The 17,784-nt window shown below is 49.7% G+C and overlaps 4 protein-coding genes across 5 annotated transcripts in view; 3 read left to right on the top strand and 1 right to left on the bottom strand.

Annotated features, from left to right (window-relative positions):
• Positions 1-17,784, top strand: part of TSPEAR (thrombospondin type laminin G domain and EAR repeats) — a 205,494-nt gene that overhangs the window by 19,899 nt on the left and 167,811 nt on the right. The gene's annotated exons all lie outside the window — the stretch shown is intronic.
• Positions 1-17,784, top strand: part of CFAP410 (cilia and flagella associated protein 410) — a 293,294-nt gene that overhangs the window by 15,561 nt on the left and 259,949 nt on the right. The gene's annotated exons all lie outside the window — the stretch shown is intronic.
• LOC309859974 (uncharacterized protein) lies at positions 158-6,186 on the bottom strand. Its single transcript, XM_082721318.1, has 2 exons — positions 6,161-6,186; positions 158-827 (listed from the first exon to the last, which is right to left on the bottom strand). The coding sequence occupies exon 2, from the start codon at positions 779-781 to the stop codon at positions 269-271; it is 513 nt and encodes a 170-aa protein (XP_082577444.1). The 5' UTR covers positions 782-827; positions 6,161-6,186; the 3' UTR covers positions 158-268.
• LOC309859969 (uncharacterized protein) lies at positions 5,066-6,482 on the top strand. The gene has a single exon (XM_082721306.1). It carries the CDS (start codon positions 5,820-5,822, stop codon positions 6,336-6,338), a length of 519 nt encoding a protein of 172 aa, XP_082577432.1. The 5' UTR covers positions 5,066-5,819; the 3' UTR covers positions 6,339-6,482.

A 17,784-nucleotide genomic window follows, 5' to 3' on the forward strand; every position in this document is an offset into this window, starting at 1 on the left:
TTACAGCTTTTCTTCGTGGGTTTCCCCAACATGCTGAGGGGCTTGACTGCCCCAGGAGAACCACCCTTGGATGGCGCTTCTCAGGCATTGGCTTGTCCAAGCGAGCAGGTGACAGGGAGAGACAGCTTCAGGGTGAAATCACAGAAAGACACAGTGCTGAGGAGCAGAGAGATTTATTTTTAATAGGTCACTAAGCTCTTATGGAGAAGAAAACACCATCACTGATTCGGTAATGAGACATGGTGGGAGAGGTCAGTAGAGTGATTCGTCAGCAGCAGGTAGGGGTGCCGCAGGGGGCAGGCCTGCAGAGCAGGGTGGGGCAGGAGGGCTGGCAGCCCCCAGAGGACTGGCAGGAGGGAGCCACATACACAACGGGCTTGCAGCTCACGGGCACGCACACGGCTGGCTTGCAGCTCACGGGCATGCACACGGCTGGCTTGCAGCTCATGGGCACACACACGGCTGGCTTGCAGCTCACGGGCACGTAGCAGGACGTCTGGCAGGAGCTGGGCACACAGCAGGCTGAGCTGCAGGAGGAGGCCTGGCCGCAGGCCACTGGGCAGCACAGGGACGGGCAGCCGCATGCTGACTGGCAGGAGACGGCTGAGCCGCACGCAGGCTGGCACAGCAGAACCATGCAGGGGGCACTGCAGGAGCCCCCACAGCCTGGGGGAGGGCAGCAGGTGGGGATGCAGTCCAGGGAACCAGAGCAGGACATCTGGCAGGAGCTGGGCACGCAGCAGGCCGGCTGGCAGCCCGTGGAGCAGCTGGTGTGGCACATGGTGGCGTGGGGCTGGAGTGGAGTCAGGGTGGAGGACGGGGCTGGTCTGGAGGCTCCTTCCCCAGGCAGCCTTTATACCCGGGCTGTGGCATCCTGGCAACAAGCCACACGGGGCCTTCCTCCTAGTGGCCTGATTGTTTTCCTCCTCCTCCTCCTCCTCTGTGCGTCTCTTCCTGGAGTTTCCTGGTGGAAGCGACTCTGTTCAGGAGACTCTGTGACAGCTGGAGTCTCAGCGTGACCCAGTAGCCCCGCGATTTCTCGACCCAGCCCAGGTAGGATGGTGAGGGACCATCGGCTGGGGACAAGGACCCCCATATCAGGATGCTCCAGGTCCTCCCCGAGCTCATGTACCCTGTCCTCTGTCCACACAAGCACCGTCCTGCTTGCCAGACCGGGGATCCCTGTTTTTTTTTTTTTTTAATTAATTTATTTTCAGCATAACAGTATTCATTATTTTTTCACCACACCCAGTGCTCCATGCAATAGGTGCCCTCTATAATACCCACCACCTGGTACCCCGACCTCCCACCCCCCGCCCCTTCAAAACCCTCAGATTGTTTTTCAGAGTCCATAGTCTCTCATGGTTCACCTCCCCTTCCAGTTTACCCCAACTCCCTTCTCCTCTCTAACACCCCTTGTCCTCCATGCTATTTGTTATGCTCCACAAATAAGTGAAACCATATGATAATTGACTCTCTCTGCTTGACTTATTTCACTCAGCATCATCTCTTCCAGTCCCGTCCATGTTGCTACAAAAGTTGGGTATTCGTCCTTTCTGATGGAGGCATCATACTCCATAGTGTAATGGACCACGTCTTCCTTATCCATTCATCCGTTGAAGGGCATCTTGGTTCTTTCCACAGTTGGGCGACCATGGCCATTGATGCTATAAACATTGGGGTACAGATGGCCCTTCTTTTCACTACATGTGTATCTTTGGGGTAAATACCCAGGAGTGCAATTGCAGGGTCGTAGGGAAGCTCTATTTTTAATTTCTTGAGGAATCTCCACACTGTTCTCGAAAGAGGCTGCACCAACTTGCATTCCCACCAACAGTGTAAGAGGGTTCCCCTGTCTCCACATCCTTTCTAACACACATTGTTTCCTGTCTTGCTAATTTAGGCCATTCTAACTGGTGTAAAGTGACATCTTAATATGGTCTTAATTTGAATCTCCCTGATGCTTAGTGATGATGAACACTTTTTCAGGTGTCTGATAGCCATTTGTATGTCTTCATTGGAGAAGTGTCTGTGTCTTCTGCCCATTTTTTGATATGATTATCTGTTTTGTGTGTGTTGAGTTTGAGGAGTTTATTATAGATCCTGGATATCAACCTTTTGTCTGTACTGTCATTTGCAAATATCTTCTCCCATTCCGTGGGTTGCCTCCTTGTTTTGTTGACTGTTTCCTTTGCTGTACAGAAGCTTTTGATTTTGATGAAGTCCCAAAAGTTTATTTTTGCTTTTGTTTCCTTTGCCTTTGGAGACATATCTTGAAAGAAGTTGCTGTGGCTGATATCGAAGAGATTACTGCCTATGTGCTCCTCTAGGATTCTGATGGATTCCTGTCTCATGTTGAGGTCTTTTATTTGGAAACTCTGTGACCCAAAAGGTCTTCCCAAGGGACCAGAGCCCAGCGGCTGGGCTCCTCACTGGGGACAGCTGTGGCCATGGCATCCACCATGTCATCTGGTCCCGGCTTTGTGCCAGGTGCCACACTGTCAGCTCGTCACTGACTAGTCACCAGTCCTTGCCGCCATCATAGGGGTAGGGGAGCCCATGTATGCGGATGCGCGATTGGATTCCGTGATGCGTGCGCTCTCCCACTGTGGCCAAGAAGCAGGCGTTTGAAGCTCAGTTTCACTCTGGGGTCCGCGGTCATTACCGTTGCGCCAAATTATGCTGGGGTTTTAGGGGTTCAGTAGTGACATATCGTACAGTCCCGAATCAGCTCGCAGAGACAGGAGCAAGAGCGGGCAGACCATGTGTCTTCTGTGGCTTCCAAGCTCACATGGCAGAGCTGCCCTCCAAGACGGGGCAGCACCGGCCGGAGCCCGGGAGGGGCGGTGAGGGGCGGGCTGCCCACGCCGGGCTCCTCTCCCAGCACCAGCGTCTGGTCCGTCTGGTTCTAGCAAGGCTGGCATGACCTTGCATGAGACCCATCCGCTGGGAAGAAGGCAGCGGCAGGGGTGGGGGTCGATACCCCCCACAGTCCCCGGGCCCCTGACCTGACGTGTCATCTCTAGCACATTCTTCTGAGTTGGGGGCCATTCGGCAGGGGCACTGTCACTCCCCCTCTGAGGCTGCGCCCACTGGGCCCTCTGCACAGGGATGGGCCCCCCCAGTGACAGCAGGTGTGGACAGAAGGGCTCCTCAGGTGGCCCCGTAACAAGCCACACTAGTTAAGTTATTCCAAGACTGTGGTCTTGGGGGCTCCCGCCGTGGTCAGAGCGGAGACAAGAACAGCCTGGAGCCCACCTGAGACCACACAGCGGCGTGACCTTGAGACCTGGCGGTGAGCCACGTCCATCCACATGCTCCTCCGTCCTGACAACAGGTTAAAACCCGTCAGCACCAAGAGGATCCAGGGTGACCACACATGACCACAGGTCCACATGTGACCTAGTGACGGAGCTGCAGGTTTCCATGGGTCGCTTGTCAACCACGAGAAGGATGAAAACGAGGCTGCTCCTTCCTCCTCCCGTAGGGCTCCTCCCAGCGCCCCCCTTCGGGGTCCCTCGCCCCGCACTCCACAGCGGGTGGCTCTCTTCCTTCCTGTATCCTGGGAGGGTTTCGTCTCACCCTCTTTCAGAGGACGTTCTCTCTCCTTTTGCTACGCGTGGCATCCTTGATTGGCAGTGCCCGTCTTCAGCAACCTCACCCCGTTCTCGTCCGTCCTCTGGTCTCCGCTGCTGATGAGAAGTCAGCTGTCACCTTTTCTCCTCGTCTGTGAAGTGATCTTCCTCTCACTGCTTTGAAGGCTTTGCTCTGCATTTTTGGTTTTCATCACGGTACCTATTATGTGCCCAGAGTTTACTTTTTTTTTTTTTTTAAATTTATTTATTTATTAGAGGGAGAGCGAGCAAGCAGGGGGAAGAGCAGAGGGAGAGAGAGAATCCGGAGCTGGCTCTCCGCTGAGTGCAGAGCCCGACAGGGGGCTCGATCTCATGACCCGAGACCCTGACCTGAACCGCAGTCAAGATTTGGACCCCCAACGGACTGAGCCACCCGGGGCCCCTCTTTTTATTTTTCTTAACTCTTCCTTCTCCTTCCGGTCAGATAATTTCTCTCAACATGTGTTCACTTTCACGTCCTCTTCATTCTTCTGTCTTCAACATCCCAGTGAACGTTTCATTTCCACTGTGTGTTTTCAGTTCGAGAATCTCTCTCCCGCCATCTTTTTTTTTTTTTAACCAGTTTCCATTTATTTGTCAAACATGCCCTCTTCCTTCAGTCATGAAGATAATACTTTCCTTTAATTCTTCAAATGTATCCTCCTCAGACTCTTTACACGTATTTAAAGAGCCACTCTCCCACCATTGTTTGCCAGCAACGTCCGGACTGTCTCAAGGTGCATGACTATTGATTGACATGTTTCTTTCACTGCAGATTCCGTTTTCTGTATCTTTTATGTCTAGTGATTTTTTAATTGTATATTGAAATTAATTATGACACTGGATGTAGGACGTCTGCGTTCTCTTTTACTGGCTGTTGATTTCTGTTCTGGTACACGATCACTTGTTCACCGACTATCTTGGACGTGCACAGCCTGGCTTTACACTTTGTTGGGGGGAAGATCTGTTCCGTCACCTGCAAGTGTCCAGGTGCGTGGCTAGGTGTGTGCCTTCCAGAACAGAAGCTGACGGATTCTCCTGTCGGTGACAAGCTGTGTTGGAAAATTGTAAATGACACCCCCCCAACAAAGGGGTCAGTCTTTGTGCTGAGACTGCCCTGTCCAAGTGAGCCCCAGCAGGTGCGGTCTGCAGGCAGGTGGGCCCCAGAATCTCTGTGTGCAAGGAGTGAGGAATGGCATGGGGAGGGGGGGAGGGAGCTCAGATGGCTGTCCCTCCTCATGGAGGAGACCCTGGAATGGGGAACAGTCAGTGTCTCCCTAACAAATGAACTCAGACTGTGAGTGTGCCTGGGTGGGGGTGCCTGGACCTCGCTGACCTGTGTGTCCATCTTTGGGCCCTATTCTGGAAAACTCTTATAAATCTGTCCCAAATCTTATAATTCAGCAGCATCTTGCAGGAGTGTTTTCAGAAATACCATCTTCTGTGTTGAATTCTAGAGGCATTCTCACCAACCTGGGTGGGGTGGAGAAGGGGTGCTAGAGACTGTGGGTTCTTCGTACGTCCAGTGTGGACTCCAGTGTCTACCAGACAGAGACCCGGGGGGCAGACAGAGGACCTCCCTGCCAGCTTTCTGGCAATAGAGGTCAGGCGAGAGTCCCTGGAGGAGAGGAAGACCCGCCACCAGACTCAGCCAGACTTCCTCGGAGTCCCACGTGACTGTTGACCTCTGTGGGCCGCATGTGTGTGGCTGGTGTTCCCTCCCACTTCGCAGGGACACCCTTGCTTCTGGTGGGGCTGTGCCTCCTGCCAGGAGGTCCGTGCCTTGGTTCACTGTGCTTCTCTAACGATGAGGCTTTCTCAAGACAAGGATCCAAGGTTGTTGCCCGCCAGGAGTTCTCTGTGACCCACACCCTTCCGTCCACGCTTGTGCTGTGGGCAGCTGGTCGCCGTGTCCTTCCTTCATGTTGGCCGTGCTTGACCTGCAGCCAGAAGCTCCCGGGACACTCGGACATGACCCAGACATACCCGTTCTCTGAGCACTCGCCTTGGAGCCTTCCTGACGTGGGGTAGGCCGTCCAGGGGCCGCCATCATGTGTGCAGGGGTTGGGACACCCGTGTTTTCAGAGTCACACAGAAGTGGCTCCAGAGAAATCATAAGGAAGGACGCAGAATCCGGCTGGTGCCAGTGACACACCTGGGCACGTTTCCAAGTGTAACTTGCATTTGGAGAGGGGCCAATTAGTCATGAGGGTTAGGGCCAGACAGACAAAACACCTGCAGCAGAATCCAAGTTCTGGGACACAGCCCGGAAGAAGCACAAACAAGGAAGACAGCAGCTGTGTCCCGTGCTGTCCAGACCCCCGCAGCCCAAACATAAAGGCTGCCCGGGGCAGGAGCCTCCAGAACTCACCGCGCTCCTCCCTGACTCCACTCCAGCCCCACGCCACCATGTGCCACACCAGCTGCTCCACGGGCTGCCAGCCGGCCTGCTGCGTGCCCAGCTCCTGCCAGCCGGCCTGCTATGTGCTCAGCCCCTGCCAGACGTCCTGCTGTGTGCCCAGCTCTTGCCAGCCGGCCTCCTGCACCCCCAGCTCCTGCCAGACGTCCTGCTACGTGCCCGTGAGCTGCAGGCCCGCCCTGTCCGTGAGCTGCAAGCCCGCCGTGTACGTGGTCCCCTCCTGCCAGTCCTCCGGGGGCTGCCAGCCCAACCGCCCCACCCTGCTCTGCAGACCCGTCTCCTGTAGCACCCCGTCCTGCTTCTGACCGGGATCCCCCCCAGCTGCTCCCAGGGCACAGGGGGCCACATCTGCGCCCCTCCTGGGGCAAGTCTTCAGCACCCTCCGGGTTCTGCCCAGGCAGATGAAGAACGTGCCCAGCGGACCTTCGAAAGCCCATGGTGAGGATGTGGCGGGATGACCCGGACCCCTCTGTGACCCAGCATGTCCCCCGTGGGAGGCCTAGTTTCCGAGGTCCTCTGTCTCCAGCGGGAACCAGTCATCTGTGAGCCCAATAAACCATGCTTTCCTGCTGCGGCTCTGCGCGCCTGTCTTCTGTTTCTGCACACCCTGTCTCTGCTACAAAGTGGGGAAGGCTAAGCCCCTTCTCACAGCGGCTCATGGAAAGTGGGAGCCCCTGTGGAGGACTTGGTGGTGCACGTGGCTGGGGGGTGGGGCGTCACGTCAGATGTCCTGTGTCCTGGCTCCTGTGTTCCGGAAGGTTGAGTCCAGCTCCTAACTCTTTGTTACGTTAGATCTGCAGAACCCGACCAGGACTGGCCCCTGGATCATGACTCCCTTCTGTTGCTGGTCCATGTGTGGCCCGTTTTTAGCCGATGGATGATCAGTTACTGGTTATTATAATACCCCCAGGTATCTACTCCTAACGTGGATGCCGGGACAGCATCAGCCCTTCACCGCTGGCTCCTCAGGGCGGATCTGTGCGCTCTCTGCTGCCTTTTGAGACAGAGTGGAGCCACACCTCTGTGCCCTGGAGAGGCGTGCTTTCTCCCACAGCCTCCGAATGATGGTAGGAGGCTGTCCTGCATGTACTGGCCTTGAACTCGCTTCCACCGCATGCGTTCTTGGGAGGATTCGTGTGCATGGGTCCTCTTGACACTTCCCTGCTGCTCTATCCCAGGTCGCTGCTGTACAAGGGCAGGTGTGGGTGCCGGGGGACGGGGGCAGGGGGGCCGGGCCGTGCGCTGCCTTGTCCCACCTTTGCCGCCTGGGACCCTTCCATCGAGGCCAGCTGACGTCCTGTGTTCCCCTGCGGCAAGGCCAGCTGACGCCCTGTGTCCCCCCACGGCAAGGCAGTCACCTTGTGCATGTTGGGCAGTGCGGCAGGCGGGTGCATGGGGCCAGGCTGTGTGGTCAGGGACACAGCTTCCCCCTTGCCACCCTGAGAATGGGCACCATCTGGAAGCCCCGGGCCATGGTGGAGATTTGGGGAATTCGGCTTCTCAATCACCTGGTCTCTGCAGACAACATAGCTCCATGCCTTGTTTCTGGGGGTTTGTTTTGGGATGAAGTTTCTGGGTCAGAGAGTGGGTGCACTTGAGACCCACTGGCCTGGCACCTCACTGGTGTGTAGCAGGAGGGGGCCTGGCTGCCGGCCACTGGGCAGCAGAGGGACGGGCAGCCACCGGCCAGCCGGCAGGAGGCACAGCTCAGCCATGCTGTAGCGGGCACAGCAGAAACTGCCCTGGCCTGGGGGAGGGTGCCGCCCAGGGGTCCTGCGGCAGAGCAGCAGGCATGGTACACAGGGGCTCGAGGCTGGGCTGGGCCCGGGCAGGGGGCATCAACCCAGAGCAGAATGGCCGTCTCCCTAGACATTCCCCTGGACATTCCTACCACCCAGGTGTCTGTATTTGATGTGTTGGCTGCACCGCTTGGCCCGCGACACCTGTCACAGGCTCTGCAGCCTCGCCCGCCACAGAGAGGAGCCTGGTCCTCTGTTTCCGGTCAGTTCTATACTTGACCTCCCACGCAGGTGTGGCGTGGACAGCACCACTGACATGACTCAAACCTGCCCCAGTGTCTCGGACATCAGAGGACCGGGAACCAGGAGACAGCCTGGGAGAGGCCCCTGAGCGACCCTCCCCAGACCTGCTCCACTGGGCACCTTCTGTCTGTCCCTGTCTTCCGCCTCACCCACCTCCACCTGCCTGTGCCCTAGACAACACCGAACTGCACACACACACACACACACACACACAGACATGAACACGTGCGTACACGGCATGCACACGCACACACACGAACAGGCTCACACTTGAGCACACACACGGGCATGCACACACGCACACCATGAGCACACACGGGCACACACAGGTCACAAGGGCACACAAACAAGCACCCACACACGCATGCACAGAGGTGCACACATGTGCACACACACATACAGACACACTTGGGCACACACATGCACACATATGCCACAAGGGCACACACACAAGCATGTGCATATACGGCACATATGGGCACACACAGAAGCACACACACATGCACACAGAGGCACTTGCACACAGCACTCTGCTGGCTTACCAGGCTCCCTGGTGAAACTGGCTGGTGGGAATTCCCATGAGGCTCATGGCGTAGGTAGGACACTGGACGCCAGCGTGGGGTACCTTCTGCTCTGTTGCTGTACGAGAGGCGTGTGGCAAGAGAAAGGCTGCTGGCAGAGTCTGGGGAAGGGAAAGGAATTTTACCGGGTTAGAAAAGCCATCCCTAGCGCCTCTTGCAGGAACCCGCTTGAGATTGGGGTTGCTAACCCCAGTGCACGTCTTCACCCATGTTCTGAAATAAAGCAGTATATTCTGGCATTTTTTAAAAGCATTTAAATGGCATCATAAGCCCTGCATCCTTTTGTAACATGCTTTTCTCCCCTTAAACGTTGTGTTGGAGCAATCCATCCCAGACAACACCCGCAGCCCTTGCCACCTCTGTTCTCGGCTGTCTAGTACTCCACTGCACGCATCTGCTGCGTCTGCTGATTCTCCTTCATGGGCTTTAGGTCGTACGTAATTTTTAGCTACTGCCTCGGATGCTGCCAGTTTCCATTCCTCTAACGTTTCTGGTGCATGTGACCGGTGCTCCTCTCTCCAGAAGTGCTCCTGCTCTTGCACGGCCGTCGCCTACACTGGAGTGTGGAAACCACTGTGAAGAGTGGCTGTCCTCACCTCACACCCCAGCTGCCATGGCCTCGGATACCCTGTCTTTAAAATTTTTTTAATTTAAATTCAGTTAACTAACATATAGTGTAAAATTATTTTCAGAAGTAGAGGTCAGTGATTCATCCGTGTTCATTCCGTCGCGTGCCCTCCTCAATGCCCACCCCCACCCCTTTCCCTCCAGCAACCCTCAGTTTGTTTCCTAAGATTTAGTGTTTCTTTTTTTTTTTTTAAAGATTTTATTTATTTATTTGACAGAGAGAAATCACAAGTAGGCAGAGAGGCAGACAGAGAGAGAGGAAGCAGGCTCCCTGCTGAGCAGAGAGCCCGATGCGGGACTTGATCCCAGGACTCTGAGATCATGACCTGAGCCGAAGGCAGCGGCCTAACCCACTGAGCCACCCAGGTGCCCCAGATTTAGCATCTCTTATGCTTTGTCTCCCTTTCTGATTTCTCAGTGTATAAAAATGCAACTGATTTCTGCGCCTTGATTTCATATCTTGCCACTTAATGAATTCCTGTATGAGTTCTAGCAATTTTGGGGTGAAGTCTTTTGGGGTTTCTACATAGATTATCATGTCCTCTGCAAAGAGTGTGAGTTTGACTTCTTTGCTGATTCAGATGTCTTTGTTTCTTTTCGTTGTGTGATTGCCGAGGCTAGGACTTCCAGTACTGTGCTGAACGGCAGTGATGACAGTGGGCATCCCTGCTGGATGCCTGGCCTTAGGGGGAAAGCTCTCCGTTTTTTCCCCATTGAGAATGATATTTGCTGTGGGCTTTTTGTATATGGCTTAGATGATATTGAGGTATGTTCCCTATCCCTACACTGACGTTTTAATAAAAAAACGCTGGATGCTGTGCTTTGTCCGAGGCTTTTCCTGCCTCTATTGAGAGGGTGTTAGGGTTCTTGCCCTTTCTTTTGTTAATGTGGCGCATCACACTGATTGATTTGTGGGTGCTGAACCACCTGGCAGCCCAGGAATAAATACCACTTAGGGTGGATAGTTCTTTTTTAAATTTTTTAAGATTACTTATTTATGTATTTGACAGGCAGAGATCACAAGTAGGCAGAGAGGCAGGCAGAGAGAGAGAGGAGGAAGCAGGCTCCCTGCCGATCAGAGAGCCCGATGCGGGGCTCGATCCCAGGACCCTGGGATCATGACCTGAGCCAAAGGTAGAGACTTTAACCCATTGAGCCACCCAGGCGCCCCGTGAACAGTCCTTTTATTTTTATTTTTTAATTATGTTTATTTTTTAAATTTTTAATTTATTTTTAAAATTTTTTTTCAGTGTTCCAGAATTCATTGTTTATGCACCACACCCAGTGCTCCATGCAATACGTGCCCTCCACAATACGCACCACCAGGCTCACACAACTTGCCACCCCCCACCCCTCCAAAACCCTGTTTGTTTTTCAGAGTCCAGTTTCTCATGGTTCGTCTGCCCCTCCAATTTCCCGCAGCTCCCTTCTCCTCTTAGCTAGTACCTTGGTGAGAATTTTTGCATCCATATTCATCAGGGATATTGGTCTGTAATTCTCTTTTTTGGTGGAGTCTTTGTCTGGTTTTGGAATCAAGGTAATGACGGCCTCAGAAAAGTTTGGAAGTTTTTCTTCCAAACACAGGCAGAGAGGCATTTCTAATTTTTGAAACAGCTTCAGAAGAACAGGTATTCATTTTTCTTTAAATGTTTGGTGAAATTCCCCTGGGAAGCTTTCTGGCCCTGGGCTCTTGTTTATTGGGAGATTTTTGATGACTGCTTCAATTCCTTACTAGTATGGGTCTGTTCAGGTTTTCTATTTCTTTCTGGTTCAATTTTAGTGGTTTATAAGTTTCTAGGAATGCATCCATTTCTTCCAGATTGTCAAATTTGCTGATGTATAGTTGCTCATAATATATTCTGATAATTGTTTGCATTTCTTTGGTTTTGGTTGTGATCTCTCCTCTTTCATTCATAATTTTATTTATTTGGGTCCTTTCTCTTTTCTCTTTGATAATTCTGGCCAGGGATTTATCATCTTATTAATTCTTTCAAAGAACCAGCTCCTAGTTTTGTTGATTTGTTCTACTGTTCTTTTGGTTTCTATTTCATTGATTTCTGCTCTGATCTTTATTATTTCTCTTCTCCTGCTGGGTTTAGGTTTTCTTTGCTGTTCTTTCTCCAGCTCCTTTAGGTAGAGGGTTAGGTTGTGTACTTGAAAACTTCTTGTTTCTTGAAAAAGGCTTGTATCACTGTACACTTTCCTCTCGTGACCACCTTTGTGCATCCCAAAGGTTTTGAATGGTTGTGTTTTCATTTTCATTTGTTTCCATGAATTTTTCAATTCTTCTTTAATTTCCTGGCTGACCCACTCATTCTTTAGTAGGATGCTCTTTAACCTCCATGTATTTGAGTTCTTTCCAAATTTCCTCTCATGATTGAGTTCCAGTTTCAAAGCATTGTGCTCTGAAAATATGCAGGGAATGATCCCAGTCTTTTGGTACAAGTTGAGACCTGATTTGTGGCCCAGGATGTGAGCTATTCTGGAGAATGGTCCATGTGCACTCAAGAAGAATGTGTATTCTGTTGCTTTAAGATGGAATGTTCTGAATATATCTGTGAAGTCCATCTGGCCCATCTGGTCCATCAGTGTGTCATTCGAAGCCCTTCTTGTAGATCTTCTACTCAGATGATCTGTCCACTGCAGTGAGTGGGATGTTAAAATTCCCTCCTATTACTGTATTATTATGTGTTCCTTTAATTTTGTTATTAATTGGGTTATATAATTGACTGCTCCCATGTTAGGGCATAAATATTTACAATTGTTAGATCTTCTTTTTGGCTAGATCTTTAATTATGGTATAATGTCCTTTGTCATCTCTTATTACAGTCTTTGGTTTAAAATCTAATTCATCTGATAGAAGGATTGCTACCTCAGCTTTCTTTATGCCCAATAGCATGATAAATGGTTTTCCATCCCCTCACATTCAATCTGGAGGCATCTTTGTAGATAACATACTGATGGGTCTTGCTTCCTTTTTTTAAAAAAAGATCTTATTTATTTATTTGATAGACAGAGATCACAAGTAGGCAGAGAGTCAGGCAGACTCCTGCTGAGTGGAGAGCCCAATACGGGGCTCAATCTCAGGACCCTGGGATCATGACCTGAGCTGAAGACAGAGGCTTTAACCCACTGAGCCACCCAGGTGCCCCAGGGTCTTGCTTTTTTATCCAATCTGATACACTGTGTCTTTTGATTGGAGCATTTAGCCCATTTACATCACAGTAACTGTCAAAAGATATGAACTTGCTGCCATTGTATTACCTGTAAAGTCACTGTTTCTGTATATTGTTTCTGTTCCTTTCTGGTCTATGTAACTTTTGAGCTCTCTCTTCTCTTAAAGGATCTCTTTTAACAGTTCTTCTGGCCTGGTTTAGTGATTATAAATTATTTTAGTTTCTGTTTGTCCTGGATGCTTTCTATCTCTCCTTCTATTCTGAATATCATCCTAGCTGGAGAAAATATTCTTGGCTGCATATTTTTCTCATTTAGCACCCAGAGTATATCATGCCACTCCTTTGTGTCTGCCAGGTCTCGTGGACCAGTCTGCTGCAAACCTTATGTTTCTAGCGATGTAGGTTAAGAACCTCTTGTCCTGAGCTGCTTTCAGGATTTTCTCTTTATCTCTGAAATTTGCAAGCTTCACTATTATATGTGGAGATGTTGACCTATTTTTATTGATTTGAAGGGGGGTTCTTTGTGCCTCCTGGACTTGAATGCCTGTTTCCTTCTCCAGATTAGGGAACTTCTCAGCTATAATTTATTCAAATAATCCTTCTGTCCCATTCTTTCTTTTCCTCATCCTCTGGGACTCCAATTATTCTAATATTTTTTCACTTTATGGAATCACTGCTCTTTCAAATCCTTCTCTTGTGATCCAGTAGTTGTTTCTCTCTCTTTTTCTCAGCTTCCTTATTCTCCATCATTTTGTCTTCTAGATCACTGACTCTTCTGCTTTATTTGTCCAGCAGAGCCTCCATTTTTTATTGCATCTCAATAATAGCCTTTTAGGGGCGCCTGGGTGGCTCAGTGGGTTAAGCCGCTGCCTTCAGCTCAGGTCATGATCTCAGGGTCCTGGGATCGAGTCCCGCATCGGGCTCTCTGCTCAGTAGAGAGCCTGCTTCCCTCTCTCTCTCTCTGCCTGCCTCTCTGCCTACTTGTGATCTCTGTCTGTCAAATAAATAAATAAAATCTTTAAAAAAAAAAAATAATAGCCTTTTAAATTTTGATCTCATTAGGTTTTAGTTTCTTTTACTTCTCCAGTAAGGGATTCTCTAGTATCTTCTATGCTTTTTTCAAGCCCAGCTAGTATCTTTATAATCATTGTTCTGAACTCTAGTTCTGACATCTTACTAATGTCCATATTGATTAGGTCCCTGGAGTCAGTATTGCCTCTTATTCTCTTTCTTGAAGTGAGTGTTTCCATCTTGTCATTCTGCCCAGCTCTGTCCTGGGATATAGTCCACATCTTTTACCATGGCCACTACAGTCACATGATCCACATGTTGGCAGTCTGGTAGTTGTGATACACATCTTGGGAGTTTTATTTTCAATTTTTTAAATAGGACAACATGCCTACATAAAGTACAGAAAACATAAGGCACAGCTTGATGAACAGTGTTCCCTGTAACCGCCACCAGGTCCAGGGAGTGGGCACACCCCATGTCCGGACCTTCTGGTTCCTCCCCCACACCCATCCCCATCTTCCTAGGGTGGCTGCCACCCTGACCTCCAGCATGTTTGAGGACTTTCCCTTGTTTCTAAACTTGTACGAGTGGGATTTCCTGCTAACCTGTAGTCAGTTTCTGGTGTTCAGTTTCATCTAGCTCATAAATAAAAGAGAGGGAGTGGTCTCATTCTTGTCCTCTCTGTGAGAGCTTGTACAAGCTTGGAGATGTTTTCTCCTTGAATGTTGCCAGTAGACACTTATAGACCCTCTGGGTCTGGTGTTGTTTTGTTGGGGATTCTGACTCCTGGCTCAGTTTCTGTAATGGTTATAGGCTAGTCAAGCTCTAAATCATTCATTTTGGAAAGCTATATGTTGTTATAGAATTTATTGGGGTTTTTGTTCGTAATAGTCATTGCTGATTTTAAAATCTCCATTTCATCTGTAGTCCTGCCACATTTTTATTCCTGGTTTCCTGATAGTCTTTATTTGTGCCTTCTCATTTATTCTACCAGCCAGTCTTGTCAAAATAGTTATTTTTTCATAGAGTAATCCTTGGCTCTGTTGATCTGCATGGTGTAACTCTTTCCAAGTTCATTAATTTCTGCCTGTGCTTTTGCTATTTCTACATGGGATCACTTTAAGTGCACTTCCATGGCACTTTCCATAGAAAAACTTCAGAAGGCTAAGCACAAATGCTTTGCATAGGTCATAGAGTGGAACAAAGAAAAAAGGGAAATCGAGGTCCCTTGTTTTACAAGGATGATAAACTCAGGCTTTCAACCTGTCATGGCTGGGCATCATTTGTTGTGATAGAAACCAGTTTGTTTTGATCTTGTTGAAATTCTTCATTGATAGATGTGGAAGAGTCTATGCATATGTACCATGAGCTCAGTGTTTCAGGCCATGGTGATCTATCTAATATGGATATGTACATCTATATCTATATGGCCCCCAAATGAAGTACATGATGGCATGTCATATATTTGAAGATTTCCAAGACAAAACACTAATCGCCAGTGTCTCAGATCAAGAAGATGTGGTATACATCACGATTTATCTAAAACTAAAGAAAAAAATTTAAAAAATAAGCTAAAGAAAAGTGCAACTTTTCAAATTTTGAGTAAATTGATTGTTAACATCATTTTTCTTCTTGTCCTATCATGTCAAACAGGACATGTTTGATGCAATGTGTGTCACAGTCTTTCCCTATGATGGAAGGACTGTGGCTCCTCTTTAGAATGCACCGGATTTTGTGATTTGAGGCTGTTCTTTGTGGTATGTAGAAGTTGAGGATCATTATATCTTCCCACTGAGTTGAATTTTGTTATCACTAATGAGACATCATTTCATTAATAACAGCACCTTCTAGCTTAAGGTATATTTCATCTATTAAGATACTTTCACTAGATGTTTTTGGTTAATGCTTGCTAGGTGCACTTTTTTACTTTTGGTCTTTCTGTTCTGTTTTAGACCAGGGGTTGATACCCTTTTTAGGTAAATGACTAGGCGGCAGATCTCTCCAGTTTGTGGACTCCTGAAGCAGCCCTGAAGCAGCACAAATAGCCATAGTCTGTGCAAGCAAAGGAGCGTGGTCATGTCCATTGAAACCACACTGACACCTGGGCAGAAGCTGGGCGCCCTGAATGAGGGCTGTGGCTTGACACCCTGACTTAGACTACAACAGTGCAGAGCTGAATTTTATTTAAAAAAAAAAAATTCAATCCCTGCTTTTTAACTGGATATTTTAATCTAATTATGTTTATTATGGTCATGAATATATTTGAATTTATTTCTGTCATCTTATTTGGGATTCTCTTTGTCCTCCCTTTCCGTGCTGTTTTTAAAAGTCTTTTTCTACTTGTGTTTGCATTCACATTTTACAAGTCTCGTTTTGTTTTCTACCTTCTCCGGTTGTGACATTCTTAGGCTTCTAGTCTTTATCGGTGGCCCTCAGGATTTCAGTGGTCTGATGTTGGTCACGTCCCTTCTTGCCTTGAAGATAAAAGCAGATTCCCTGCAACGTACAGGCATTGTCTGTCCAGGGCTCTAGTTTTACCCTCATTAGTTTCCTAAGCACACTAATTAGTACACATTGCTGCAATTCTACTCAGTTAATATTTGTTCATCTATGTGTCTACCAGCTTCTTAAGTCACTGTCCCTGTCTGCCTCTCAGATGGCCCCTGATATTGTCCTTCCTGGGTGTGTCCAGCAGTTGCTCCTGTGCTGAGTGAGTGCTGCCCCTGAGTGAGCTTACTGCGGAACGCAGCTGGAGGGTGAGGATGAACACATCGTGGCATGCTGACCTTTCTGTCTCCCTCACTGTCTCCTCGCATGTGGCTCTGGGGTCCACTCCAGCCACCCACCATGGGCAAACCAAGCTTTTCTCTGGCTGCTTCCAGCATATTCTCTCCTGAGAGCCCCCAGTGCCCACTACCTGGACAGAGGCACGTGTCTCTTTCACTCACCTGTGCCACACTTTGTGATTCTGTGGCTGGGCTTCGGCATCTGTAGAAAACAGCCCCTCCCCCTGGGGCTGCCTCAACCAGTTCTCTCTGGTCTCTCCTCTGGAAGATCAAATAATTGAAGACCATACCTTCCCCTTCTATCTTCCAATTCTCTTGGCCACATTTGGTTCTTGCAGGATCTTTGCAGGTTGGCCTCTTTGTGTTGACCCTTGGCGTCCCATCCACTCTGTCCTCTCCCCCGTGAAGTAGGCTTTTAGATCAGGGATGTTACAGGTTTTAGCTTTAGAAGTTGTATTTGGTTCTTCCAAATACGTATTCCTTTAAAAGGATAGTGCCTTATTCCTTTTCCATGCTTCTCGTCTCACCTTTTTGTTGCACCCATGTTTCAAACACACTATGTCCCGTGTGTAATAGGAATCGTGCAGCCGGGGCTACTCAGGGTCTGTGTTTCTATGGCTGCATGTGTGGATGTGTGCACTCATGTGTTTTGTGTCTGGGACTGTGAGGTCATGCTCAAGCGGCTTTGTTGTGTGGACTCTGAAAAGCCCAGACTGCAAGTGTGTGCCTCTGGAAAGCATGCGCGGGGAATGGCATTAAACTCAGTGTGAAGAGATTCCCACTGAGCACTCATGCCAGCCTCCTGTTTCAGGCGCTGGCCAGTACCCATTTTATAGATGGGGACACCGAGGTTACAGAGAGGCTGCCCCAGATGGCAGAGTTTGTAGATGGCAGAGCTGTGACTCTAACCCAGCTACACCCAGCTGTGCAGCACGGGCTCTTGGCCGCAGCCAAGCCCCTGGAGACAGGGGTACTAAGCTGCCCTTAGTGTGTGGGGAAGGGGATGGCAGCTCGGCCAGATCAGAAAAGCTGAGAACAGGGAGCCATGGTGAGAGCACAGCAGGTGCCTGTGTGCGTCCCTCCGCACCTTCCTGTGTTCTGGCCGGAGGAGCACCTTCAGGGGACCTGCGTGGCTGTCCCCACCCTGCCTGTGCTGCTTCACCAGCATCCACCCTGGGCCCCATGGTGGTGCTTGGGGAAGAGCAAAATTAGTGTCAGGGGTCAGAGAAGGACCTGGTGTCCCTTCTCCTCTCTGTCCCCAAAGGAGCTGCGGCCAGGAGCATGAAGAGGAGACCCTCTTCTAGTATTTTAAAGATGTCATTCTGTTGTCTTTTGAATTTTATGCTTTGTAATTAGACTCTGAAGAATTTATGATCTTTGTTTTGTAAGAGCATGTCTTTTTCATGCAGATGCCTTCAAGATTTCCTCTTCTCGGGCGCCTGGGTGGCTCAGTTGGTTGGACGACTGCCTTCGGCTCAGGTCATGATCCTGGAGTCCCGGGATCGAGTCCCACATCGGGCTCCCAGCT

The sequence above is a fragment of the Mustela nivalis genome (genome assembly GCF_964662115.1).
Source record: "Mustela nivalis genome assembly, chromosome: 1".
Taxonomy (NCBI): domain Eukaryota; kingdom Metazoa; phylum Chordata; class Mammalia; order Carnivora; family Mustelidae; genus Mustela; species Mustela nivalis.